The sequence below is a fragment of the Rhodnius prolixus genome, unplaced genomic scaffold (genome assembly GCF_049639745.1).
Source record: "Rhodnius prolixus isolate KJV_2025 unplaced genomic scaffold, Rpr scaffold_13, whole genome shotgun sequence".
Taxonomy (NCBI): Eukaryota; Metazoa; Arthropoda; class Insecta; order Hemiptera; family Reduviidae; genus Rhodnius; species Rhodnius prolixus.
In genome coordinates this window covers 12614932-12642847 of record NW_027411583.1, presented here as the reverse complement: position 1 = coordinate 12642847, position 27916 = coordinate 12614932, and the positions used below count along the sequence as shown (strand labels likewise).

Here is a 27916-nt window from a genome sequence, read left to right as displayed (position 1 = left end):
TATGCAGGTAGTAGGTTACATTATTGTTATAATAGGTTTGCCAGAATTGTGGGAAGATCTGCTTTAAACTAAACTGTTTTTCTCAAATTAGTTTATGTCAGTATGGTCTCAGGTAGATTGTTTTTTGTATAAAGCAAGAAAAGTAACAAAATGTTGAATCTTGTTTAACTAGGATCCTTAACTGTTCAATCTTGTATCTTGTGATTTGTAAGTATTATTTTAAGTTAATGTAGCTTCATTTAAGCAAGTTTTAAGGTGGTTTATGAAGTTTTTTTTTTTTACTGATAGATTCATATTTATAAAGGTGAAACGTTATTACAAGACGATCCAAATATCATTGGTTCTTAAACAATGTTTAAAATGAAGTTATTACATCTGCTGAGAAGTTTAACAATAATAAAATGTAATTCACCAGTGCCTAGAACATTTAGCCAACTTGCAGGAGAAATCCAATCGAAGACATCTGCAAAATACAATGTTAAAAGACTAGACCATGGCGATAGTTTATTTTGGTATGGTAAAATGAAGTTATTATCTTGTAAGATTATAATTGTTTGACAAACAATGATATTATCTATTAGCTTTACAGCCAGGCCATGCTAAAAGTGAAATCTAAAAAAGCTAGATTGAAATCAGGATTAATAGCTTTGGAAGGTAAAAGATTAATTGAAAATGCACTGCAACAGGGTTTACAGCCTGAAATGATTTTTTATAGCCGTAGAAAGGATATAGAAGAACTGAAAAATCTGAATTCAGAAATATTATTGTATAAATTGCCCTATAAGGATCTACAACTCTGGTCAGATCTGACAACTTCCCCAGGAATTATAGGTAAGCTGCAAAAATCTGTAACTAAATTCAAACATTCCTTATAATTAATTGGTTTGAGTGCAATATTTAAGTGAGTAATAGCATTTTTTAGTAAAACAAGAAAAATTGGCTTTTAAATATCAGAATTCATGGAGTCCATCAGAAATTGATTTATTTTAAATTATTGGTTGATAATTAAAGCACATTAGAGGCGAGACCTGCAAAGCTAATATGCGTTGTGGTACTGGGTTCGATTCCTGGTCTTGGCCTTGGATTTTTTTTATTGGTTAAATGAGAAATAGTAAAGTACGTTTGCTATTCGCCTCCGTCCACGACACCAAGTAAATGGTAGTTGGACGTTAAGCCCCGTCTGAAAAAATAGGCGATTACTTTACTTAAAGCACATTACGATGTTCTCTGCATCGACTTTTTCCATTCCACCCAAATTGCCTTTCAGATGTCATTCCGGAAAAAAACTTCTGATGTCTTGATTCTCTTGTAAGTACGCACGTCACATAGCAGATAACCAGTAAATGCAAAATCACTTTTCTTAAATTGGAAGAAGTTGGACATAATTCCAAGCCGGAAAAATAAAATAGATGATTATTTTACTTTACAATTCCATATGTCGGAGTTAAACACCTTACTTGACATTTAAATACTAATCGAAGTTGAATTATTATAATAATAAATAGTACCAGCTGGTGTAATTAAGCTGTATAATTTTTATTACAAAAGTCTAATCAGGTGTTATGTGACGAATTAATTTGGGATCAGCAGTTTTGGTCTTTCTTTTCCATATATTATTATTTTTAAGTCGTCCATCTTTCTGCACTAAAACCAGTATTTATTATTATTATTATTTTTAGCTTTTTGTAAAAAACCAGGACGTATCCTAAATGAAAACAGTTTACCCGTGACTGTAGTATGTGACAATGTAAGAGAACCAGGTAATCTTGGTGCGATAATACGTTCTTCTGCTGCAGCTGGTGTCCAGAGAGTGGTTTTAATCAAAGGTTTTTATATTTTCATATTTATTTGTGTTAATTTTTTTAAACATTTATACAAAACAAATTTCACTTAAACTATGTTTTTTTCTTGTAAGGTGTCAAATTTTTGAAATACAATAGATATTCATCGAAAATCGAAAGGTTTAAACTAAACAGTAAATATATTGGTTAACCATTTAGTGGTTTAACACTAGACCTACCACGACCGGTGGTCAATTGACTGTTTTTTAAATTTGATTTAAATTTTCTAATTACAGCGTCATCATACCGCCATTAAACTTCACGACTTTTCCTAAAATATGTATACAATTGTTTTTTTAATATTCACTTCTTTTCCTAATATTTGATTTTTGGGAAAAATTTGTAGTTCGTCTTAACTACCGCGACCGGTCATTTGACGGGCTGAATATTTTCATTTTATTTACTTATTATTTAATTATTTAATATTTTATTTTATTTATTTATTTATTTATTTTTGTAACAGAATTCTCTCAAAAACTCAATTTGATAATGCATTTATCGGATTATTGTGGTGCTTATGAGGCGAAAAATGTACGATATTGCCCTTTTCACTGGAACAAAAATGGGGACGAGCATTCTTCTCAAACACTGTGAGCAGAAATGTATAGACGGAAATTTTCGAGGTTTATTCGAGTGGATCAAAGAAATAATCGTTTACAAACCGATAAATTTGCTTTGATTTCTAAATTTTGGAACAAATTCGTAGAGAACTGTCAAAACTGTTCTAACCAAGAGCATAGATCTCTTCCAAGGATATTTGTTCCCAACAAAGTCAAGATGCAGATTTACTCAGTACATGCCAAATAAACCGGACAAATTTGGTATCAAATCTTGGCTAGCGTTCGATGCAATAAAAGGCTTTCCATTTTTGGGAAAACGTGAAAGCAGAGAACCTATAGTTCCGCTTGGGGAGTTTGTCGCTCTGAAATTAGCAGAAATGTATATAGCTCGTGGAAGAAATATAACCGTGGAAAATCTCGGAGATGGTCTCAACTAATAGTTTTCAATATCCTAGATTTAGCCCCGGGATAAATCCATGGATTTTGTATAAAAAAAAACTAAGTGAAATTTCAAGGCAAAATTTGTGTTACCATTGCAAAAGCATGTCAAATATTAGTACACGAACAAATGGTCGGAAAATAGCCAAATAAGATACTGCAAAGGCAATAAGACAAAAAAATGCTGTCTAAAATGTAAATAGTAAGTATGCGGGAAATTTGCAATTGAGAAGCCTATAATTATAACAAATGATACATAAAAGAGTAAAATCTACGAGATATATTTTTAATCAAAAGAAAGTATGCTTTTTCGTAGTTAAATAATTATCATCTTCATTCTAAAATAAGAAATTTAAGTGATTTTAAAGTCCGGTCATTTGACCGGTCACGGTAGGAATAGTTATGCATAAATGTCGGTAGGTTTAGTGTTAATAATTATTTAGCGAAGTTTTTTGTTTTCCCAAAATGGTTATTTCTGTTTTTCTATTAAGCTTTGGTTACACACCATATTTATAATACAAGGTTTATTTGAAACATTTTTACTGCCAAAATTGTTTGAACGAGATTAAAAAAAAAACAACAGTGAAAATGAAAGTTTCCTGCAAATTTCCTTTTTAGTAAGTTTTCCGGTTCTAAGGCCTGTCTTTTATATAAAAAAAGTATCTATTTTGATTAATTTTTAGGAGTTATAAGATATACGACTGCCCAGTGGGGTTTTCAAGGTTTTCAAAAATCAATTTGTTGACCACAAAAGTCCATATTCATTTATTTTTAGGTTTTGAACAAATCTGTAAAATATCCTGGTTTATTTTATATCCATATAATGTGTATTCCAGGTTGTGTAGATGTTTGGGATAGTAAAGTACTACGTGGAGCTTCAGGAGCACATTTTCATCTGCCAATCTTGGAAGATATCACATGGAATGACTTAACCAAACAACTTACTGATGAAAAGAATACCAAATTATTACTAGCTGTAAATCAACCTTCTACAACCATTTTACGATGTTTACCATATTTTCAAGTTGAATACAATAAATCGGATAATATAATCATTGTTGTCGGCGGAGAAACGGAAGGATTGAGTGAGGAAGTTTTTAAAATTGCCAGAACCTTTCATGGCAAAGCTTTGAATATACCATTATCTAATAATATAGAAAGTTTAAACTGTGTGTCAGCTGTAAGTGTAATATTGTTTGAAATCAAGAGACAGCTGAGTTTGTAAATATTGTGTGCCATGTTTTTATATATATATATATATATATATATATATATATTTATAGGTAAAAATAAAATTCTACTTTATTTTCCTCTATATGTTTATTATATATATTCCACTGTTCTAAATATTCTTACTGTTTATTTATTTATTCTTATTTTTTTCGTGTTTACACGAAAACCTCACGTTATTTTTTCGAGAGCTACACAAAACCAACAGGTTAGCATTCAAAGATTTTGTTGACGCTTATAATGCGCCAAATTGCCAATATACAATACATGGAAAATAACCAGCTTTATCTTTTACAAAGTTTATTTATTTCGAAAGAATAGATGTTCTACAGCCTCTTTCATTTCTTTCTTTTTCACGGCTTCCATGAGAGAGGCTTTCTTACGCTACTTTGTTCTTCTGGCTTACAAAAGATTTGGTATTCTCATAATTAATAACCTAAGTTTAAAATAGAAAATAAAAATCACTCAGCAAAAGTCCCCTTATATATTATGTACTATTAACATTGGGTGCCACTATAGCCGAGAGGTTAGAGGCGAGACCAACAAAGCTAAGAAGTATTGTGATATTGAGTTCGATTCTTGGTCTATTTCTTGGATTTTAATTAATGTGGAATATGAGAACTATGTAAAGAGCGTTAGCAGGACACCAAATAAGGTATTTGGACGTTAAGCCCGTCTGAAGATATAGGCATTCCATTACTTACTTATTGACTCTTTAACACAAGTATAAACTCCTAAAGCAGTGTGGCATGAATTCAAGTTTACAACTTTAGAGCAATAAAACTTCTACAGTAAGTAAATGAGCTGAAAATAAGAACAAGAGAACAGGCATTTCCAATGGCGTCTCAATTGTCGAATGTTGATGCCAAGATGTGTCTGGTTAAGATACAATGTATTTGTTGGTTAAAATGATCATTTAAGAGAAAACTTTTTTTTTTTTGTTGCTAGGTGTAACTAAATTTTTAAAAAGTATACTGAAAATATCATTATGAACAAATATATTTGAATTCATATCTCGAACACAGTTATTCCTTTCCAACCTTCGATGTTCTGACACAACTATCGATTGAATCGATTCATCAATTTACATGTTAATATACATTATGTTTTCACTACATGAAAGTGCTGTTTTGTGTGCTTTTTTGTTTTTTTTGTTTATTTTTTTTTTTTTAGGATTTATTGATAAAACATTAATTAATTTTTGTTTATAGTTAATAAAAATAATATAATTTCAATAATTTACTTGCTTAACGGCTGCTTTTTTTGCATATGTAAATATTTATATTTTGTCAAAATTACTCCAAACTTAGTGCTACAATGATTCAGTATGCTTAGTTATTGCCCTTATGTAAGTATTAGTTATATCCGTAATATGAAATTATGTAATGTTATCAATTATTTTAAGATACTTTTTCAAACATTCTTTGTAATTAGATGTTACGTAATTTTTTTAATTGTGAGTACAGTGGCATTAATACATTGCATTTCATTTTAAATTCTATTGTATTTTATTAATTCAGAAAGATTTAATAAAATACATACATATGTCAATTTCATTCACACAAAATACGAATTATCTCGGTCTTTGCTAATTTTCTTAGAAGAGTATTTAAATAAAAATTATAATTCTAATTACATGTTGTGTATACGAAGTTAGTTTTGTGTTTTTCCCTTTCTTTGGCTACAAGCAGCTCGATTGGAGCTTAAGTAACAAAGATAACAGTGAACAATAGATACAAACGAATGATGAAGTTATCTATTATCTAGTAGGGTAACAGTCCATAGCATTGATCTATTAGTCACTCTTGAATAGTCTTTTAAGACGTCTTTCAGGGTTGTCAGGAAGAGTTCTAGAAGAAAGATTTTGAGCTAGAGGATTCGCGTGTAATTGCAGGTTGAAGTGGAGTTTCCTGTATCAGCTTTTAGGACTTCGGTGGTAAAAGGAATGTTGAGGTCTGTTTGTATAGACATAAAAAAACTATGCATAGAAACATTTTAGATCGTAGAGACATACGAAGTTAAAAGTCAATGCAAATACTCTTACATAGTACAAATTATGAACAAGTAAAAGTAAAGTTCTTAAAATAAAACGGCTTTCAAGACTCTTAATTATGAACTATATCCACAACAACGGTGTAAAATTTAAAAACTCTGCTGGTGATAGCCGATATTTCTATTACATTTTCTAATTATTTATGTTCATTCGTTCCACAATTTTTGACAGGGTTCAAGGATTTTCACATATCCAGGAGGTTTAGGAATATTGGATAATGTTTACTTTTGGTTGAGAGATAGACTTAGATCTTCTATCAAGAACAAAAGCAAAAGTAAGTAATTTTTCATCAGAATTAATTTTATATTTCAAGCAATCTAAACTAACAGTGCATGTTTAAATTTAAATTTTTATAAAAAAAATTTAGGTCCTAATAATGGCCAAAACAGGACCTACCTTCAGGAAAGCTGTGTTAAAATAAAAGAGAAATTTATGACTTATGAAAATGTACAAGATCATATGAAAAGCTGGTTGTTTCAAAATCTAAACACAAAATATGTGAATAAAATCAACAACACGGAGAAATTGACAGCATTTAATCGAATATTGATGACATATTGTTTTGAACATTTCTATTTAACCAATTTTACTACAAAAGTTAATAATCTATTTGATTGTGAAATTGTGGTACCAGCTTTGTGTACGTTAATTGATCGTGGTATTGAAAATGCGGCGGAAACATTTATTATTGGTAAATTTTTTAAACAAAATAATCATTATATTAATTTCCTGTCTATATTTAAGGCAAAAAAGAATAAGTATTAATTTTGAATAAAACAGGATGTTGACTTTATAATCGTACCCATTTTGGCCCTAAATTTCGGCAACCCTAGCCTCAATTGCCGAGTAAATGGTGGACACTTTTGTGGTGGACAGTTAGCTAAAACAGCAAGTTCACAGTCACGATTTGGCTGATGAATTAGCTATGGAAGCAAGCAATCCGCAGCTGCCTGAGCGGCGGTACGAAATCCATTTCAGTTTCCCTTCCAGATACCCATTTTTAGTTCACAACACCTGCACGATTATGATTTATCTAAAAGGAGGATAGAATCGATATATGACGAATTGTATACAAGTACATGTCCCAAGAATAATATCCAAAACTTTTATTCAAATCATTTTACCAGAGAAAATCGATTAAGAACTTGGTGAGAGAGAGAGATTAAACTTGATTAAGTAATCAAATAAAGATAGGTTATGTTCATTTGCAGCAAAAATGTTTTTTAGTAATATTTTTAGGATAAGGAGAATTGAGACTTATTCTACGGTGCCGTCACTAAAAACAGTTTTTATTAATGAATGAGCATTGGATTAGATGCTAAAAATGTTCGGTTAAGACCATCACTTTGTTTGCTGGAAAGCATAATTAGTATTGAAAGTACACGAAGTATATTGTGTGATAACTGCTTTATTATATGTTCTTTCAGGTTCTTCCCAGGTGAAAAAAGTCAGGAAAATAGCCAGATTGTTGAATACATCAGCGGAACAAATCTTTGAACACATCTTGAACAGTGGAAATGAAAATAATGAGGAAGAAGCTTTGCTATTGAACGAGTCTGCGTATAAAAAAAATCCAAATATTCATCTAATTGGTTCACTGAATTCAGCTACTTTATTCCCATTGTTGATGGGCAAATCAAAAGCTATGCAAAATCTGGACAAAGATATTGACAATAGTCGGGTAAGTTGAAGGTAGTTCTCCGCTCTTGATACTGTGATTGTCTCTTTAACTGGTGTTGCTGAAAAAGGATTTAAAAAAAAGTTTTCTTCAGAAATAGTCTTTACTGTTGCAACAGTACTGCAACCAGTCACAGAGCTGCGCTGTTGTACATCAGCTGTACAATTCAAAAATTCAGAATTTCCCTCGCATTTTAGTGTTATTAATAAGGTTCCTAAATGATTCTTAATGAAGCAAATATTGATTAATTGCATTAAAACCCAGGGTTATAGCTTATGGATACAAAAATGTAGAGGTATTCGCAGACTACTAATTTCTTACATGAAAGTAAGTCCTTCTATAAAGGATAACATATAAAGTAATATTTTTGTATATTGTTGTTGCAGGTTTGGTCTATTTGTTGCCATACTTATAGTGAAATTAACAATAAAAATATCTACCGCAATATTGTAAAATTGTCAAATATACCAGAATACTATTCCGGTGGCACAATACACATTATTATTAACAATGAGGCAGGTAATCTCTTGATAGATAATAAAACTTGATTACAATAATGGTGGAAGAGATTCTCTCAGTGGCTTCTGACGCGGTGAGCCTAAGGTTCGAAACCAGTTTGCCGGCCCTGAGATTTTTTTTTTCTCTTCCTTGGAACTTGTTACTTAGCGTCTCTGTAACGAGAGAACTCTGTCCGGAGGCCGGCATTGCACTGAAAAAAAAGCCCCGAGCGCCAAGAACCAGGGATGTTGACGCGTCTTAAAAACGATTTATAACAAATAGTAGTTTATTTTAGAAATGTAAATCCGCAAGTTATTGCTCTACACGGTTAGGTGGAAACCTATTTCCATGATGGTCCTAGCAAGATAAATAACACTAATCAATTAAATTAACACCTCACTTCAGTCAATCATTCTGTCTGTTAAGTTGTGATATCTGTATTGAAACTACTAATGTCCATCTCGTCTAGGATCACTCCAGCTTTTAGACTTCTAGTAGATGGTTTTGAGCCAATTTCCGGTGAAAAGAGCATTATTCGAAACTTTAAGAGATTTGTTCTCAATTATATCGAGGAGTTTTGTCAGCATATTCAGTTGTTATTGAAAGGTACAGTACTTTATGAAGCTGATGATTTCTCTTAAACCTTTTTGCATCTGTTGTTATAATTCGTAAAATCTTGTTCTGTTGGACAATTTTACTCGTTTTTGGTTGGATCTTACAGTTCTACATCGCACGGAACAACCGTACTAGTACATCAAACAGCGGTGGACTCATGAAAAAAGTGGAAAACAGCTTGCCACGAATGATTTTATGATATGGATATACGATTTATTAGAGAGAGGAGGGAAGGGATTAGCTACGCGGTTAGCGTACTGGACTCCCACGCGGAGGTCTCGGGTTCGAGTCCAGCTGCTGACCTTTAGATTTTCTCTTCCTAGGAGCTTCTTACAGCTCCACTGTCCGATGATAGACAGTGTTGTCTGTAACGAGAGAACACTGCCGGCAGTGTACTGAAAAAAGTTCCGGGCGCCAATAACCTTAGATGTTGACGCGCCTTAAATCATAAAAAAAAAAAAATTAGAGAAAGGATATGCTAGATTGAGTTTGTGGTTGATGTGACTAAGTACAGCGTCGGTCAAAATGTAGTCCAAAATATTTTGCTTTATTTGGAACGGCTGTGTTATGGGGCAGTCTTCTAAGTAAGAAGATAATCGCTCTTCAAAATTGAGTCCATTTAATTGCAGATTTTGTTTAACTAAACCAGGATATTAAGGTAACTAATGGAAGCAGCTTGGGTTTGAGACGCACCGAAACATCAATTTCTATTTACATCTATTTATTATTTTGATTTTATTTCAGATTGAAGGTATCGGAACGCCAAGGTGTGAATCTTCTTGTAAATTTTTAAAACAAATGGCAGAACACTTAAAGGCGCCCATAGTCCATGTTCAAGCGGAAGACGTGGCCACAGTGATCACTGCAATGATGTTCGGCGCAGACTATAGGTCTACTTATAAAAAGTAATTTACATCATCATTACTTCTGAATTTACCAATGGCGATATTTTCGAAATCCTCAAGTACTAAAGAGTCTTTAAAAAATATGGAATATTTAAACGACTTTCCTTGCAGTTAAAGTAATTAAAATTTTCTCGAATGTTTACAATTTTTACGAAAAAAGATAGTTGATGTACACTTTAATGGAACCATTTTCGAAAATAATCACTAAAAATTATTTGTCCACTAACTCCCGAGTTAGGTGCCTTTTGATATGCTCCTCTATTAGAGGTGGCTTTCTTGAGACGGAAACCTTAGATACTGTAAGTGTGCTTGTGCTAGAAATAGTGAGGAGACTGCATGTACAAACTTATTGCTCTGATTGGTATGATCGAAATACTGTTCCTGATACTCAGGAATCTGGAGCATAATAGCCGCAGTAGTTGCGACACAACAGCTACCACCTGCGGAGATTCGCTTTATAATGATGATTAAAAAAAAAAGGCAGAATATTGTTCAGTTATTTTAAAATTAATCCATAATTGCCTACTTCATTGCTTTTCCAGGGACGTTCTTATCGATCTTATGTGCTCTAGTACGAAGTCTACCACAGCAAATGAACAACTATTTCTGTCTGGATTATTACAATCATTTATAACAGGTAGAAGATTACCTTTGGTGACTAGATTCATGAATGAACTGATTGAAGATGAGGTTATTTATATCAATTAACATATGAACTATAAATATAGCGGTATTGATTTTGTGATTGATGAAGGTGGATTTGTAAGTGGGAGTTTAAGTTCAGTTCAAATCCTGTGCAGTTATTTATTACGTTAGTAGTAAAGTATGTGCTTTCGATCATGTCCAAGACACATAACCTATAACAGGTGTTAAACCTCCTCAGCCAACCATTTCTACGTAATATGATGGAAATCGTGAAATATTTTAGCTTACAATTCAATGTATCCTCACATATCTTCCTCATATTACTCTGAAATTAAGACACAGGCCTACGAAACTCGTGACAGTTCAACTCTCTCATTAACCAATGAGACCATAATGCGCTATTAATACGTTAATGACGTAGCTTATAACCTTTCTGTCTAAATAAGACAGCAATAAATAAGTTTCAAATATTGCAACAATAAAGTGTAGCGTAATCACCTTCAAAAAGACTTAGTTTCTATGGTATACACCAAAACTGAGGAACTGGTAATAACCGTAATTAAAGAGATAATTGAAAGAACAGTAAAGACATGTATAAAAAAAAAACTGTAGCTGTGTCATGGACCCGGCCGTGTACGTGAATACGTTTACGTAACGGGTGATATTTTTTATATAAAATATTTTTATTTATGTATTTAGGGATGAAATCAAGGAAACAAATCGACGATCGAACACAATCTACAGTCCGTTGTCGATGTAGAAACGATTTCATCATCCACTTGCATAATTTCAACCGCCCCAGCTGCAGATGTACTGGACACCGTCGTTGATCCGCTCGGCCGCATTCATTCTTTTACGTTCCCGTTGGCACAGCTTGACTCGGTCATATGGTGTTTTATTATTACCATTCGATTGTTCTTGAGAAGCCCTTTCCAACCGTATACGATCTCTGTATTTAGTTTTGGCTTTTCGACGCGTGTAGGCCGACATTATATATTTTTGATAGTATTTTTTTATTCAAACACCTTATTATATTCACTGTCACTATTTTACACTAATGTTTTATATTCAATCGATAGATTGTGACAACAGCTGACGATTAAAACTTAAACGAACATCGTAGCTTCTCCGAGTCAAAAGTTATATACTAATTGCAAATCTCGATAAGCAGCAAAATGATCTCAAAATGGCGGCGCTTCCCCCTCCACCGCGCGCGATGCGTCACAGTCCTCGCTTATCGTAATGAATTCTTTGATCCTTTAACTATCCAGTGGTCTAATTTAATTTTGGATGTAGACGATAGATACGAAACTATAATGCCAAACTGTATCCCCTGATTTTGTTATCATTAGGTTTTTTTGGATTGCCTCCATATGATAGCAAATTTAAAGACGTATTCACGACAACTCATTTTTGGTGTGTCAACTATACAGTTACAATTTTTTTTTTTTTTCAAGAAAACTGTTTTTCTTCTTCTGCTAATTGTTAATTAACTACAGCTTATTTTCCAGTTAATTTCCAAAAGTAAGTGTGACGATAAACGAACTGTTTATGTCAAAAAATTGAACAAAATGTACTTAGCAGGGAAGAAGCCTTGCAGTGATGTTAGAAATTTTATAACATCTAATTCACTTGTGGATTCACTTTCTAATGGTGTAAGTAAGTTTTGGTTTCATTTGGATTACATTTAAGAATATTGAATAAAGTTATGGTTCTCTTCTCTGTTCAATGTGTGCATCTTCCAGTCCAACGAGTCACACAGTCTTAAATTCCGAGTCCCATCGAAAATTTTTGGTCTATCCACTTTCCTTAATCTACCTTCTACATGTCAGCTGGAAAAAAAATGTACAAGTAATTCGTGTAAATTAGGAAAAATTGAGAAAAACTTACAAGTAATGGACTCTGGCGAAACAAAGATATTCGGACACTTTTGAAAATGAAGACTTTTTTGGTGCTGACCCTGTCAGACTTGGTGTTATTCCGTTATAAACTTCTGTAAAGCATTTGATTTGTTGTAAAATGAAAAATTATTCTTACCACGTTCTATGATTGGTTAATGTCAGTGATTAAGAAATTTAACATTTAACAGAGATATTTTAATGTAATCAGCATCCTTCACACACGTAATTTGTGTAGAAAAACTAGTGGGAATTAAAACAAAACCACTGCAAATCTAAGATGCATTGCGGTACTGGGTTCGATTCCCCCGGTCTTAGCCCTTGGATTTTATTTAATGGTTAATAAAAGAAATTTACAGTAAAGTATGTTTGCTAGTCGCCTCCGTCCACAACACCTAATTTGGTAGTTGGACGTTAAGCCCCGCCTGAAATAAAATAGGCAATTACTTTACTTTACTTAAAACAAAAAAACATCTACTACAGAAATTTCTTTAAAAAAAAAAACTGGCTGTGTCATGGACCCGGCCGTGTGTCGTACGTGAATACGTTTACGTAACGGGTTATATTTTTTATATAAAATATTTTTATTTATGTATTTAGGATGAAATCAAGGAAACAAATCGACGATCGAACACAATCTATGCCTATACAGTCCGTTGTCGATGTAAAAGCGATTTCATTATCCACTTGCAGATGTACTGACACCATCGTTGATCCGCTCGGCCGCATTCATTCTTTTACGTTCCTAGACCCAGCTTGACTCGGTCATATGGTGTTTTATTATTACCATTCGATTGTTCTTGAGAAGCCCTTTCCAACCGTATACGATCTCCTGTATTTGGTTTTGGCTTTTCGACGCGTAAAGGCCGACATTATATATTTTTGATAATATTTTTTTATTCTAACACCTTATTATATTCACTGTCACTATTTTACACTAATGTTTTACATACAATCGATAGATTGTGACGACAGCTGACGATTAAAACTTAAACGAACATCGTAGCTTCTCCGAGTCAAAAGTTACTACTAATTGCAAATCTCGATACGCAGCAAAATGATCTCAAAATGGCGGCGCTTCCCCCTCCACCGCGTGCGATGCGTCACAGTTCTCGCTTATCGTAATGAATTCTTTGATCCTTTCAGCTATTCAGTGGTCTAATTTAATTTTGGATGTAGACGATAGATTCGAAACTATAATGCCAAACTGTATCCCCCGATTTTGTTATCATTAGATTTTTTGGATTGCCACCATATGATTCAAATTTAAAGACGTATTCACGTCAAATATATCTCGCTTAAATTTTACCAAAATTTAAATTTTTTTAATTTTTTTTTTTTACAGATATATAAAGAACCAGCGACCGGCATGTCAATTAATGCAGTAAAAAAGATTGCCAAAGCAATCAGCGCTAAACCACCATTCAGCATATCTGTAGAAAATTTCAATTTATTGGAAAAGAGAAAGAAATTAATGGAAAGTAATCAATTAGATTGGGAAATGTGCGAAACAATAGCTTACACTAGTCTGTTAAAGGTTTGTACAGAGTTTAGGGAAAACAAAAATTAAGTGTTTTAGAAACACGTCAGCGTGAGGTTTACAACGGTTACGGAGATCACAAAACCTTGTTACATCTCTTCTAAATTCATTCTTCCCTAAGGTGTAAATATTTCTGCACCTTCGTGAAAATGTTCACAACGATTTTGGATGCAGACTGCTCGCTAACATTAGAAATTTGAACTTTCTAGTTTGAGCAAAATCAATCTTTTCCAGTTTTTTGCGATTGCATCTAAATATCAAAGTTGCAATATTTCATTTTTTTTTCCAGGAAGGATTCGATATACACATTAGTAGATCCAAATCAAAGCATAATCCTAGATTTTTATTAAAAAATTTAGAAAACGATGAAATGTATAACCAAGTGGAGAATATATTCCCATATATGGGCAAATATGAGGTGAGTGAATATCCGAAAGGTTCGCCTTATGGTATGGCAGGATTTGAGATTGGTTACTCATCCATGAACACGAACACTTTGAACATCTGGGAAGTACCAGAAATGATTACTCCACAACAATTGCACAATGTATTTAAAGATTTCTTCCAGATGAACAACTATGAACGCATTATCAACTGTCTGGTTACCTTTATTACTCCAACTTATTTCAAAGGTAAGGTCCACATAGCTGATTTACATAAGAATTGATGGATGCTTAAATGAACTCTCCCTTGAACATTGGTAATGTTGGTTGCCTCGGCAACTGCCTCTACAGCTTCTCCAGAACGGGATAGGCAACGATTTTGTCATAAAAAGAACCAATTGACTAATAATAACAACAAAATTTGAACAATTTGAATTTAGAAAGCTGCAATTGAAGCTTTCAAGCCATTTTTTGGAGGTGAATATATAGGGAAAGCTATTAATTTCCTAATAGCGTTTAAAGGAAACAAGTAATTAATTTTATCCTGATAAAAATTTATTTTCATGTCTTCCTGTATCACCTTTACCTGTCGCTTCCTTCTGAAGATCTTTTGGAACCCACAAAAGGGCACTCAGGGTCATCTATTTTGGTTTTTAGGAAAATAATCTGAAATCCTTACTTGGGATCTCTTTTTTTTCATTCCAAAATCTGGTTGTTCCAATACTCTCCAGGCAATACAAGTACGAACACTTCTCTTGCAATAGTGAGAAAAATTGAGACAATTTTACCCCCTACTTACTTAATGCCCTAAATATTGCTAAGACATGGATCGTAAATTCCAAATTTCGGCGATAATATATTATTAATCATAAATAAAATAAGTATTTTTGATTAGATTTGAGCATGAAATATACCCTGTTCTCAGGCATTATACCTTATTGCTTATTGTGGAACTATACCCGTCAGTAGGAGTTGGTTTTCCACCCATCTATCGTTCTTGTGATACCTCCTTTGAGTCAGGTTATTATGAAGAATTGAACAATTTTATCGAGTGCATTACAGCTTGAATTATTAGGAAATGTACAATATTTCTTTCTTTTTTAACATCAGATTGTTACAAACGAAAGTTTTAAGTTAATAGAGTATGATCTATTTATTTTTTTACTTTTATTTTACTTATTTATTTACAATTCGGGCAATCACCCAGTTACAATAGATTATAATTTAATCTAATTTATAAGTAACATATAATTTCCAAATATAACCCTTAAAATAACCTTCCTTCCATCAACATTTACTAATACTTTCATCACTAATATTTATTTTTATTAAAAACATAATTTCATAAAAGTGGATTATTCATCTAACTTTGTTATTAATACATTTTTATTTCAATTTTGTTTTGCTAAATCAACGACGCTAATTAAAAAAAAAAAAGACGCTGCTCTGTCTTAATTTTTAATAATTTAATATTTTAATTACCTTATACTAGGCAATAACCTTAGAAATGGAATACATATTCTCATCTTTTCTTGTAGTAAACCAAAGGTATTTACATAAGAGTGACAAGGCTACGTTTATTATTCTTTTCTCTCGCCTGACCTTGAAATGACTATTCATTTTACCATAGAATTAGTTTTCTTTATTGCTCAATTACGTTTCATTTATCTATTTTTCAATTAACTGAGAAATTTTTAGTTTGTACACTTATATTTATTTATTTTTTTTTTTTTGCCTTATTTATAAGATCACTTCTTTTTACTTTCTCGAAATGTGATCATTTCAAGTTTTTACCATGAATATTGATTTCCCCTGAGTCCAAAAAGAAGGTTATTTTTAGAAATGGTGTGTTCTCAGCTGATTTATACAAATTTGATTACCTTCCAGTAAAAGCAAAAACAACGGACACATACTGCAGTGCGCAGCCGCAAAAAATTATTGAAGCATGTTGTGAATCGAATGTAACAACAAATATGATCGAACAATTGTATAATACGAATGCAATTGTGGCAAATATCTCTACACCAGCAAATTTCTATCATCTACTTAAAAGACAAGCAATCAGTTCTATACAACGTCCATTGATCATATTTACACCAAATAATTTTGAAATGTCTGACAAGCAATGGTCTATGGTTCAAGAAATAACTAGAGACTCCAGGTAGTTACTATTGTATTATCATCTCTATCATAATTCCAACTATGTATTCTACGTCAGGTCAGATGCAAATCTCGCAAACGTATGGTGTATAGTGGTTTGATTCCTATCATAGGCCTTCGATTTTATTTAATAAGATATTTATAGTAATGTACATATGTTTGCTAGTCCGTCCACAACACCTAACTTAAGAGCTGAAAAAATAAAATGCCTAAATTATTTCAACTTTAATTTTTTTACTGACCAGCCTCTTCTACTATTGTGTGTCCATTTAAGTATTAAAAAGTTTATACGAGTATTTAAAGTGCCGTGTTGAAATAATAACTTTTTTATTTTATTCATTCAAATTTTTGACTTCCTTCTTGCTCCCGGAAATGGTAGCAAAAAACAAGCCAACAAATCCTGTTCAACTAATTTTTTCAACTTTCTGATTCCAGTTTTCAATGTTACATATCTGATGATCTGTTTACAAATAATAGTAATCAATATGGCGAGATTAAAGATGTGATTCTATGTTCTGGAACAATGTACTATACTTTGCTGGAGGAACGGTCCAAAAGAAAACTGGAGAAACAAATTCCAATTAGTCGTATTGAACAGATCCATCCGCTGCCTTATAACGATCTATTTGAAGATATCCAAAGATTTCCAAACGCGACCATCTGGTGGGCCCAAGAAGAAGATTTCGTACATGGATGGTGGAATTTCATTGAATCAAGGTTGACAGCACTGTTTGGCAATAAAATCAAAATTAAATACGCTGGTAGAAGGAAATTAGCGTCTAAAGTCAGTCTTACTACGAAGATATCCGATGAGGATCTAACTTATATATTCAACTGTTTAGAAGAGACTTGATTAACAAGTAGTTCATCTCATGTCTGTCCATTGTTTTTTTTTTTGTTTTGCTGTAAAAAGAAAAAAAATTGAATGCATTTTTGATGAGTAAATTATTTTTATTTTACACAATTTATGGGAACATAGGGTTTGGTACAATTGCATTGTGAACTTGCCCATAAGTTACTTAATAAATTTTAGAAAATTTATTGTAAATAATATTTACTTTAATTTCTAAATACTATGAAAATTCCAAAGTACTTACCTTTCTATCAGATGCTGGATTCAATGCCTATACCTTTCTTTACGTTAGGAACAAAGAACCATGGAATAGAAGAAGACATTTATTTACTTTTAATAACAAAATAGATTTCTAATTAAATTTCATAAAAATCGATAAGACGACTGCTAGAATGCTTTTCGATAGTGCAAGAAAAAAATGTATGCTTTTTTTACCATTTTCAAGATAATTTACTTGAATGTTTATAATTGAATTTCTAACCAAATAACAGTTACAATATTTCCCAGATCACGGGTTTCCCATTTAATGTTTCAAAAGTTGGTTTTCATTTAAATAAAATATGTCTTAATTCTAAGTTTTGGCCAATTGACATTGGCATGTTTCGTGAAGGATCTGTTTTTACTTTATTTTACTATGCAAAAACAAAATTATAATAGCGCAAATTTTCTATTTTTAGTTTTCGCCAGAAACTTCATTTGAGGTCCGAAAAAATGTATTTGCAAATTGGTACATATGTCTGTAATATTCTCAATTACTCAAAAAACTTAAAAATTGCAGAGAGTTTAAGAATTGTTTAATATCGTTTAAGTTGTAAAAGAAGAAGCCACTATGTTTTAGTCAAAATCGATCAACCGCAGGTGTCAATAAGCTAAGTCGATTTTTTAAAAAAATATTTTCTAGCAAATCGATTTTCCGTGAACTTAGTATGCTAATTGTTTATATGTTAAACTTTTCTCCATAAAAATGCGATTAAGAGTCCCTCTGAGTAATCTACTAAATAGATAAAAATAGTAGTATTTAGTAATAATACTTACAACCAAGCTAACGTTTGGGCGCATTAATTTACATCAATAAAGAGCTTTTAATATGGAAAAACGATATACATAGTTGTGTAAGTAATTGACTCATCTAATTATAATAGTTACATCATAAAAGTGAATATATCATTAAATAAAGTTCTTTTACATAAATCAGACATTCAAATGTTTTTCAAATTTAGAATTTTTACCAAAAAGATAGTTGGCCTCAATATAATTATTATAATGAAATGATTCTATAGAAGGAAGTTCGCGTCAGTTTCTACAGAACCACTTTGTTTTCACTGTCCACGCTACACATTGGTTGCACAAGCATCTGAACATATGTATATTTTACTAAAAACAGATATGGATATATTTTTTTACAACTAGTACACTTATTTTTTTAAAAATTGGAACTTTCTCAGAAAGACGTAAAATTCTGTTTTGTGTAGTGGCACTTTTCTTCAAATTTGGAATAAGTGTTTTATATTCGGTTTTAATTAATGTTGTATATTAAGTAAGAATAAAAGAAATGGCACTTTTCAGTCTAGGCTTAAACTAATCGTGAGGATTTCATTAAATAACACAAACATTGAATAGAAACCATCTGGGAATTATTATGTTTTATACATGCATACAACGTTCGATGAAAGTGTTAAAAAAAAAGTCCTAAGTAGGACAACTACCTATTATCGCAAATTGATAAACAACCTTGGTGCCATGTGAAAACAAATGTATTCTTTCTGTTGTAAGGTAACAAAAACAAAACAAACAGGCAATATTTCCCACACGTTCATGTGAAACTATTATTTGTACTGTACACTACTATTTTTTCAAACGACACTATAATAAAGCTTAGTCTAGTATTTGTCTGAATGACGCAAAATATTTACCTAAGTGAAAACTTTTTGTAACGGGGGGATTCTTGAAGAAAGACAAAAAAAAATCCCTTTTTTCCCATATCACTGGCCACACTGCGTTTGAATGTGAATTAAGAAGGTTTAGCTTCTTGTAATGGGAGGTGCCTAGACCTGTTGAGTGTGTACTGGGTTGTTTAATTTTTTTTTTTATTTTCCGTTTATCTATATAGTTTTTCTTTAATTATAAATGTGTCTTTCGTTGTACTTCTGATTTTGGATAATTTACAGTTAAAGGTATGTAAAATTGATTACGTTAATAGGAAAACATGAATTAATGATTGATTTCATTTGATTAGTAAGATTGTATTTTTGATTATTACATTCCACTTTCAATTTGAAGAAAGTATTTACAAATCATTTCCACTGAACGTGCTACTTAGTCTCAAGATTTCCAGAAACCAAATTATTAGATAAACCATAAGCGGTACCTTACTTTTAAACAGGAAATTACTTTGACTTTGTTGACTAAGAGCATTTTGACTTTGTCGACTAAGCGCATATTCCTTGAGTGCAGTACTTGAAGTACTGTGTTTAAATCATTTTATAAGAAAATCCTAAAGATTTTAATTAATAAGTTTAGTTTATATTTAAAAATTTAAGGCCGAAATCCATTAAGTTCCGTTGACAACTTGTAGGGAATGAAGTATTTGACGAATGTCCTCATTTTTATAAAAGGACTTGTCGGTATATTTTAACATTTATCACAAATTAAGTTCTGCACAAGCTATGCGAATTGGTTTATCCAAGATTCAACCTAAGATACTTGAATTAAAAAACCAGAAGCACAGTTCAGTAAATGTAGCTAGTTCAATCAGACAGTCTCACACTTTGTACCAATTATTAGTAAAACGAAAAAAAAGAATTGAAAAAAAATTCAGTAAATTTATTATTTCTTAATATGTTGTGTGTATTTGAAAGTAATTTTATGGACAAACAATAGTTTTATCAAAACAAGTAGTTTGAAACTACTAAAACGTGGATTTTTTAAATCGTTGATTCACATAACTTCACTTAGATAATCACCCATCTGAGACTATTTTGTTTTAAATTATTGTCATGAAAATTGGTTGTAAGGAAGGGCTCTAGAGCGACTAGTTACATTATGCTATTTATTTATTTTTTTAAAATCTACATTAAATCGATTTGACATTTACATTAGTTGAAGACAAAATTCAGAACAATTGCATTAGATTAAGTGGTGTAAATTGCCTCATTCCTAGATTTGTTATTTTCTTATATTTGTTGATTTGTAATTTCCTCTTCTGTTTAGATGACGAAGAAAAGAACGCTGTCCGGCAATGTTGCTGTTGGTGTATTTGTGCTTGCCTTAATCTTTATTGCCGTGTCCTTCTGTTCGGCCAGTTGGCTGATCTCTGACTATCGTATAACTGGAGCGAATTTCGACCGTCTTGGATTGTGGACGCATTGTTTTCGTTCACTACCTGATCCAAGTGATGAATATCAACGGAGATTTTTCGTCGGATGTCGTTGGATCTACGATCCATTCACCACTGGTTATGACCAAATTAGAGGATATTTAATGCCACGTAAGTAGTTGGAAAGTATTTTTAGAGATTTATGATTATTAGTATTATTAATTTATAACCTTATATTTTGTTTTCATTGTTGTAGCCTTCATCATTGTTACCCAATTTTTCTACACACTAGCATTTATCGGAATCTTAGTCTCCTTTATTTTGGTCCTGCTGTTCTTTTTATGTTTTGGACCGGAACAGAAACATTTCATAAACTTAACATTTCTCATCGGCATTATAATGCTATCAGTTGGTAAGTAGATACATATTTCTTAGTGCTGTATTCACTTGCTTTTTCATTCATCAGGCTAGAGGAAGGAAGTAATGACAGTGTCTCAAATTCTTTAAATTACATATTACTAAGGAAATAACAAGGTTTCGGCTCAAATGTGTCCATCTTTAGTGTTATTTTTAGAACGGTTTTTTTTTTTATTCTTTACTACTTCATGATTGGAATAGAACTTTTAAATTCTTTGATTGGTTGGGGACCATTTACTGCGTTTTCCAAGACTTCTCTGGGTCATTGTAGCTACCCACAAGAACAAGAGTATCGATGCTAGACAAAAAAACCAATACCCAAAACTTAGGTATCATCGTTTTTCTAATATTACATCTTTTATTAATTGATGGTAAAAATGACACTAACCAAAAGACCTGTATTATGCAAAGTAGGTCATGATTTAAGACAAGCTGTGTTTGAAATGGAATGTTGTGGTACAATATCTTCAGTATTAACAGGGATTCATGGCTTCAATTTCCAGCATTGCAAAAAAACTCGGGCAATCATTATAGTAGCAAACTCTTCTTGTTGGAAAATGTTAGATCTGGGTATAAAGATGAGGTTTGTCCCATTATTTCTACAAGGTGGGACACAGAGATCCTCTTTACGCGCAGTGCGATCCGTCCAAATTTACTCTTAGGTGCCCAAAAATCTGCGTACCTTGTTTTTTTTTTTCGAAATTAAACCACGACTCTGTCGCCTCACATGAATATTCAAAGTGCTTCAGTCAATTAATTTATCTAAACTAATAAGATGCCGTTTTTCCCCTCCAGGTGTATGCGGCACTATAGCAGTGGCAGTGTTCGCCATATGGGCCAACGATGATGGTTGGATGCCCGGCCATGATAATAACTTCTTCGGATGGGCCTTTGCGTTAGCCATCGCCGGCACAATTGCTGCCCTTATTTGCGGAGCATTATTCTTAGTGGAGGCTACTGTACAAAAAAAGAAACGTAAATACTTAAAAGAATCTCAGACAAGGTTTGAAATGGAACAGGAAACCAAGGCGTAACATTTACTGGACAAAAAATCACTTTGGGCGATATGGATAAAGATAAGTATATAGCCTGGAGCTTGAGTTATAACTTGAATTAAACTACGCAGCATGATGAAGATGTGCCTGTTTTAAATTAGCGCTCAACTCAACTAAAGGTAAAGTATTTTCGTTACCAAGCACTCTTTAACCTTCAAAGGCTTTTTAAACAGATGAGTTAAACTCGTGAAAAAAAAAACAAATTTATAAAGGTAACCACAAAATCTTTATTATAACCTACCGCAGTATGGCTGCCCATCTTTTTGAGACTTCTAAGCTACTTTTTTTTTACAACGGAAGGTTATCTATTGAATTAAAGTACAAAAATTGTTATGACATCTAAATAATTCAAAATGCATTCGTTTCTTTTTTTTAAAAAAATATCATTTTTAATGCTGTTTATTTCAAATTCCAATTGTGGACGACTGATTAAAAAAAAAAAATGTAATGAATCTCTCTTTAGTTGAATTTGTCGTGAAATTCATTTTAACAAAAAATCAATTCTATATTCAATAATTGCAAAAATGTTTTTGTATCTCGTAACAAATTGGAGGCTGAGTCATCGACATTATCTTGATTTTATTATTCTATTATTCATTTTTTATTATTCTAAGGATTGATCTTATCTCATTACTTATTAAATAATTAAAAGAGGAAAAAAAGGAAAAACTAAAACACGTGTAAAACTCACTTTTCTTGCTTCAACTGCACAACCTATGAATTTTAAAGTAAAATTCTAACAAGCTAAAAGAGGTCGAGTTGTTTGTACTATTGATCGATTAATCGATTAGCGATCGATTAATACCTTCTTGCGATCTGTTGATTTGGTACCAACAAAGAAGAATTTTTCTTGTTTTTGAGATATTTATTAGACCCTGATGGTTTGGCAAAAATTGTTTGCTTTAATGCTTATTTTAAGACTAAAATTAGTTCTTTTAAATAGCAAAAACAATCACATCGCAAATGCTATTTCTCACTCCATCTATGTAATAAGAGTTATAATTGATCTTGTGAAGCACTCCTGTAGTAAAGTACAGCAGAAATAGCCGTAACCATTCTTCCATTAGTTAGTCGAATGAAGGAAGATAAATAGGCTCCTAATTTGGCCAAACTACCTGAAATCTCTACCATAACTCGCTATCCTATATTAGAAGATGGCCTTTCCTTAGACTTCTGGAACATTCCGATGTGTCAACTCGAGAATACAGTCACTTCAGCACACCTTGGTCATTCACCAAGAGACAAGCCAAGCATTTTGTCCATTTTATTAAATAAGACCTCATCCATTCAGAGTATATTCCTCTAAATCCTGCTCATGAACATTTTTCTTGTTTTGTACATATTACCTCTTTTTACTTTGACCTTGGACATTAATGTCTAAAATGTACTGATTATTATTTTTATGTTTATTTTTCATTTATTATAAATATTATTTGACCATATAGTTATCTTTGAAATAAGAGTACAATTTTTAAAACAAGTACCTATTTATTTAATTTTTACCCCAAAGTTAACAAAATAAATTTAAATACTTAGATGTATTGTAATTAGTTATTGATTCCTTTTTTTAGTCTGTGTTTGTATTGCATCAATTTCCTTATATTTCGCACAACTTCTGTCAGTATTTGATTTAGGAATAAATATTAAGTTTAACACAATAATAATTCTGTTATCATTCAATATTAATCTTAGAAAGCTGAAACAATAATAGTACACCTTGTGATAAAATTCAACCGTCCTTATAAACCGTCCATTTTTTGTGTGTACATATATTCAATTTATATAACTTTTTATGTATATAATGCATACTTTTATTATTTGTATTATTAGGTAAATACAATCAAAGTATAAACAGTTGAAGTTTTAACTTTCAATTGTTAAAAATACAATTATTCTATAAGATCTGATATTTTATAATATAATAAAATATTTTTACATTATTGCTGGTTTTATCATGTTTCGTCTAACTCAAAATATCCTGGGAACTAGGGTAGTGTAAGATGTACAGAGGCAACTCCCATCATACAACTTATCTGAAAAATACGTACATACCTCTTTCTCTGCTGCAATTATTACATTTATAATTGATTTACAGAAATTCTTATTAAACTTTTCTAGTTATATAGTTCACCTGGTTGTACTGCCGAAAATTAAATTGAAGGTAAGTATATGTGAACTAGTTATTGGGATCATCTCGCAGTGTCACCTTTAAATGTGGAAGTATTTTTTTCAAGCTACGCCTAAAACTTCGGAAACTAGCTATTTTTTATGTTTAAATTTATGTTTATTATTTTTTGTAAAATGTTTTTACATACATTAAAACTGCCCGGTAGGACAGTTGTATAAGGGTTGATCGTCAAAAAGTGCAAGAAAAAGTGTAATGTTGAAAAACACCCAACTTTGACAATTTTTTTCTCTTTTGCTGTAAAAGATAAAATTCCCAAATTTTCTTTAAAATAAAGGGCAAATCCTCCTTTATAACTGTAATTATTTTGCAACAACCCAGATCTAATAGGTTTCGAGAAAAAAGTTGCCGAAAATGAGCAAAAACCGCTTTTTCAAAAAATGTTCTTCTTCTTCTTCTTCTTCTTGTTACTTTTTTTGTAAACAACGTATAGATATTTGTATTGCTTATTTAGTGGTTGCAGTACAGACTACATAGAATGGCAATGAGCTAGGTCCATTGTGACCTACAAGGACTATAGTGACTTTTTTATCGGCCATTGTTCAGAGAATGTTGACATGCTATTTTTTTTTTTTTTTTTTTACATGTATCATTGTTAAGTACTGGGACACTCGGTTAAAAGGCTGGTTACACTGGATGGCAAACTGCCGAAGTAAGGGGTTCACTTCATTCTTTAGGGGATACAATTCAGCTTAATGAAAAGAAGATTTTTACAAATTAAAACAATTCTGAAAAATGAAATTGAATTTGTACTTTTGGTTAATCGATTTTCTTCAAAATTTGCAAAGCTCACAATGTGGACAGGCACATCTTGGGCAAAATTTTAGCTGATGACTATAAAATAATTAATAAATTTCATTTAAAATTTTACGAAGTAACGTAAAAAAGAATTGAATACCTATTAAAAAATTTAAACTTGGCAAGAGTACAGTAACGATGTTTTACCTATTAACAATGAATAAGTATTTAATTAAACAGCCCATTATTTTTATATAAATCCAATATCCAACATAAGAAACAATTCTTTGATGAAACGAAAGTTACTGTTATCTAGGGTTGCGAAGAAGTCGTCTAATTCAAATAAGCTGACAGCCCGTTGGGCGTATTAAATGCTTAGATAAATCGATTATCGTTAATAATATCACTCATTTTTTTAAAAAAAACCAGGCAGCACAACCGATGACGGGGAGAAGGTTATATTTTTAATTTTGTACAACAAATCAAATATCAACGCCAGAATCAGTTCCTAGTATCAAAAGTAATTTTTGTGTACCTAAATGATGATTTTCTATGGTTTTGCCTACTTTATTAGTTTATTAGTCATTTGTTATGGTGAACAAGGTGAATTGGAGATTGTGGACGATGCCGAAATGGTGGGATTGATTAGAAATGAAAAATATGTTATCGTTTTATTCAGTAAGAATAATGCTATTTATTTATTTATTTATTGTTATTGTTCCTATAAAGTATCTAAATTTTTCATGTTTTTTATCTTGGTCACAAATTAGGTAAAAAGGACTGTGCAGAATGTGATAAATTGGAAACAGCTCTTACTTCAGTTAGAGAAGATCTAGTCGAAACATTGAACGCATGGGTTGTAAAAACTATTAGTAGTCAAATGGTTAAATTGTATAATCCAGCTAAAGAACCAACTTTAGTTTTCTTCAGACATGGAGTTCCTCTCCTTTATGATGGTATGCTTTTCATTATATCTGTTTTAATGCTGGCTTCTTTTGTGTTGGAGTAAATGTATTTGATTAAGACTGGAGTTTATGCTTATTAATTTTTGATAAAATTTGGCCGACTCTGTGCAATTAGAAACTTATAAATACGTACTTAGAGGGCAGGATATTAATATATTCATATTGCTGCAGCCTTACATAGTCACAGTCACAAGCAAACTAAGTACAATTAAGCATTTTTTAAAGATGTATAAGTTGGTGGAACTTTTCAGCCAGCAATCAATTCTGCATCAAAACAAACCACAGTAAACACATAGTTTTTCTAATAACCATTAAAAACATTTCTCAGGTCATTCTTTACTGTACTCTACAGTTATAGTCTACTTATACTCGTGATCTCTTAGAGGACTGTACAGTCAAATCCACTGCGCGATCTATTACACAGCCTCCAGTTTGTGTTCTAGACAGTGTTCAGTGTTTGGTTAGCCTCTGCAAAGTATAGAATGCGAATGCGAGAGGTGTCGAGTCAGAGGGTTCCCTGACTCCCAAGTCATTGCTTATAATATCAAACTACTGAAGGTCTGTGTATATGATGGTTGTTAAGCATAAATAACCTCACGAGTTGTGGCTATTCCACTTCTCCTGACAAGAATCACTTAATGATTTTTTGGTGTTCTAGCCGGGTGCAACACCAACAACTGAATCACACATGCAACTCACCAAGAACTTTGCAGAAGTTCCATATTATGTCAGTAGTTTTGTTTTTAAAAGTGTCCATGGTTGCAGGTGAGCCAAATGAAGAAGTTATTTTACATTTTTTTACTGAAAACAAAGAACCAGTGGTCAAAGAATTGACTGATGATAATTTTGAAAGCTTAACACAAGCGGCGTCTGGAGCTACAACCGGCGATTGGTTCATTATGTTGTAAATATCACTAAAAACACTTCATGTTTTCATTAATTTATTTAATATGACTTTTATTTTGATTATATAAGTGTCACCACCTTTTTAATTCCAACTTTTTCTCTCCACAGTTATTCAAATGATTGTTTCGACTGTCAACGTCTGATGGCAAGGTGGGAAACAGTCGCTGCCAAACTGAGAACACGTCTAAATGTTGCCATTATAAACAGGAAATCTACCGGTCGAGTTACTTCAAGAAGATTTCATGTTATTGATACTCCGACATTCCTATTGTAAGTATATACGAATTTCAACAATCACACGACTTCTGTTTACTTTTCATAAAATTTTAATTAAACATAGTGGGACGTGATTAATTTGCCACATTTTGTGTGGAACGTCATTACTAAAACCATAGTCTAGTTTATTTTTATTTTTTGCAGCTTCCGCTTGGGTAAAATGTACCATTACAACATTCCAAAATACGATATCGCTTCTTTTGTCTCTTTCGCTACAGAATGGTTTAGAAATGCTAGATCTGAAAAAGTTCCACTTCCGAAAACACCTTTGTAAGTTGAAAATGTTTTGGAAAACTGTTGATCAAACTGGCATATCTCGCCAATTTTTCATCTTACTACTGATTAATTGTTTTCTTCTTCTTTTTATTTATTTCAGCGATGATCTAACCCAGATGATCGCGGACTACCTGCGAGAAAACTCCTGGATAATAAAACTATTTTCTATTATAATCTGTATCGTGATTACGTTGTCTTTAGTGAAGAAATTACGAGCGGCGGATGTGAATAGCAAAAAGAGTAATAAAGAGCCGAAAGAGAAGAGCTCTACTAAACAAGACAAGTCTAAGAAAAAAGAATAATTATGTCTTACGTATATATAAAATAAAAATATTTAGTTTTATTAAAAAAATTCAAAATCAATAATATATTAATTGAAGGGATTGCCTGCTTTCACCTGTCCTATTCTCTCTGTATGTCATTGATTTGCCCGAATACATTGGTGGAGGAATAAGTATTGATGAGATCAATGTCAGTTGTCTATT

The 27916-nt window shown here is 32.0% G+C and overlaps 4 protein-coding genes and 1 long non-coding RNA gene across 10 annotated transcripts; 4 read left to right on the top strand and 1 right to left on the bottom strand.

Moving 5' to 3' along the window:
• Nucleotides 1-4154, top strand: LOC141448194 (rRNA methyltransferase 3A, mitochondrial). 3 transcript variants are annotated; one of them, XM_074116362.1, is made up of 5 exons: nt 1-207; nt 305-512; nt 582-831; nt 1680-1826; nt 3676-4154. In XM_074116362.1, the coding sequence occupies exons 3-5, from the start codon at nt 597-599 to the stop codon at nt 4062-4064; spliced, it is 771 nt and encodes a 256-aa protein (XP_073972463.1). In that variant the 5' UTR covers nt 1-207; nt 305-512; nt 582-596; the 3' UTR covers nt 4065-4154. The 3 variants fall into 3 exon arrangements, with proteins under 3 accessions (XP_073972463.1, XP_073972460.1, XP_073972461.1); XM_074116359.1 differs by having other exon boundaries at nt 2-207; nt 590-831; XM_074116360.1 differs by having other exon boundaries at nt 2-207; nt 289-512; nt 590-831.
• LOC141448199 (uncharacterized) lies at nt 4096-5018 on the bottom strand. The gene is made up of 2 exons (XR_012454906.1): nt 4774-5018; nt 4096-4505 (listed from the first exon to the last, which is right to left on the bottom strand). It is a non-coding gene; the product is annotated as an uncharacterized lncRNA (long non-coding RNA).
• Nucleotides 5019-5205: 187 nt separating this feature from the next.
• On the top strand, nt 5206-17389 carry LOC141448190 (2-oxoglutarate dehydrogenase complex component E1-like). 4 transcript variants are annotated; one of them, XM_074116351.1, is made up of 12 exons: nt 5208-5417; nt 6294-6396; nt 6490-6813; nt 7550-7803; nt 8187-8315; nt 9658-9818; nt 10361-10508; nt 11975-12118; nt 13707-13898; nt 14191-14533; nt 16172-16445; nt 16880-17389. In XM_074116351.1, exons 1-12 carry the CDS (start codon nt 5397-5399, stop codon nt 17295-17297), a joined length of 2511 nt encoding a protein of 836 aa, XP_073972452.1. In that variant the 5' UTR covers nt 5208-5396; the 3' UTR covers nt 17298-17389. The 4 variants fall into 4 exon arrangements, with proteins under 4 accessions (XP_073972455.1, XP_073972452.1, XP_073972451.1 ...); XM_074116350.1 differs by lacking the exon at nt 5208-5417 and adding an exon at nt 5421-5525; XM_074116354.1 differs by lacking the exon at nt 6490-6813 and having other exon boundaries at nt 5206-5417.
• Nucleotides 17390-19287: 1898 nt separating this feature from the next.
• On the top strand, nt 19288-24025 carry sinu (claudin family member sinuous). Its single transcript, XM_074116367.1, has 4 exons — nt 19288-19471; nt 20508-20784; nt 20870-21025; nt 21826-24025. Exons 2-4 carry the CDS (start codon nt 20508-20510, stop codon nt 22062-22064), a joined length of 672 nt encoding a protein of 223 aa, XP_073972468.1. The 5' UTR covers nt 19288-19471; the 3' UTR covers nt 22065-24025.
• Nucleotides 24026-25430: 1405 nt separating this feature from the next.
• On the top strand, nt 25431-27797 carry LOC141448193 (protein disulfide-isomerase A4). The gene is made up of 6 exons (XM_074116358.1): nt 25431-25686; nt 25779-25964; nt 26739-26877; nt 26988-27149; nt 27300-27425; nt 27532-27797. Exons 1-6 carry the CDS (start codon nt 25548-25550, stop codon nt 27731-27733), a joined length of 954 nt encoding a protein of 317 aa, XP_073972459.1. The 5' UTR covers nt 25431-25547; the 3' UTR covers nt 27734-27797.
• The last annotated feature ends 119 nt before the right edge of the window (nt 27798-27916 follow it).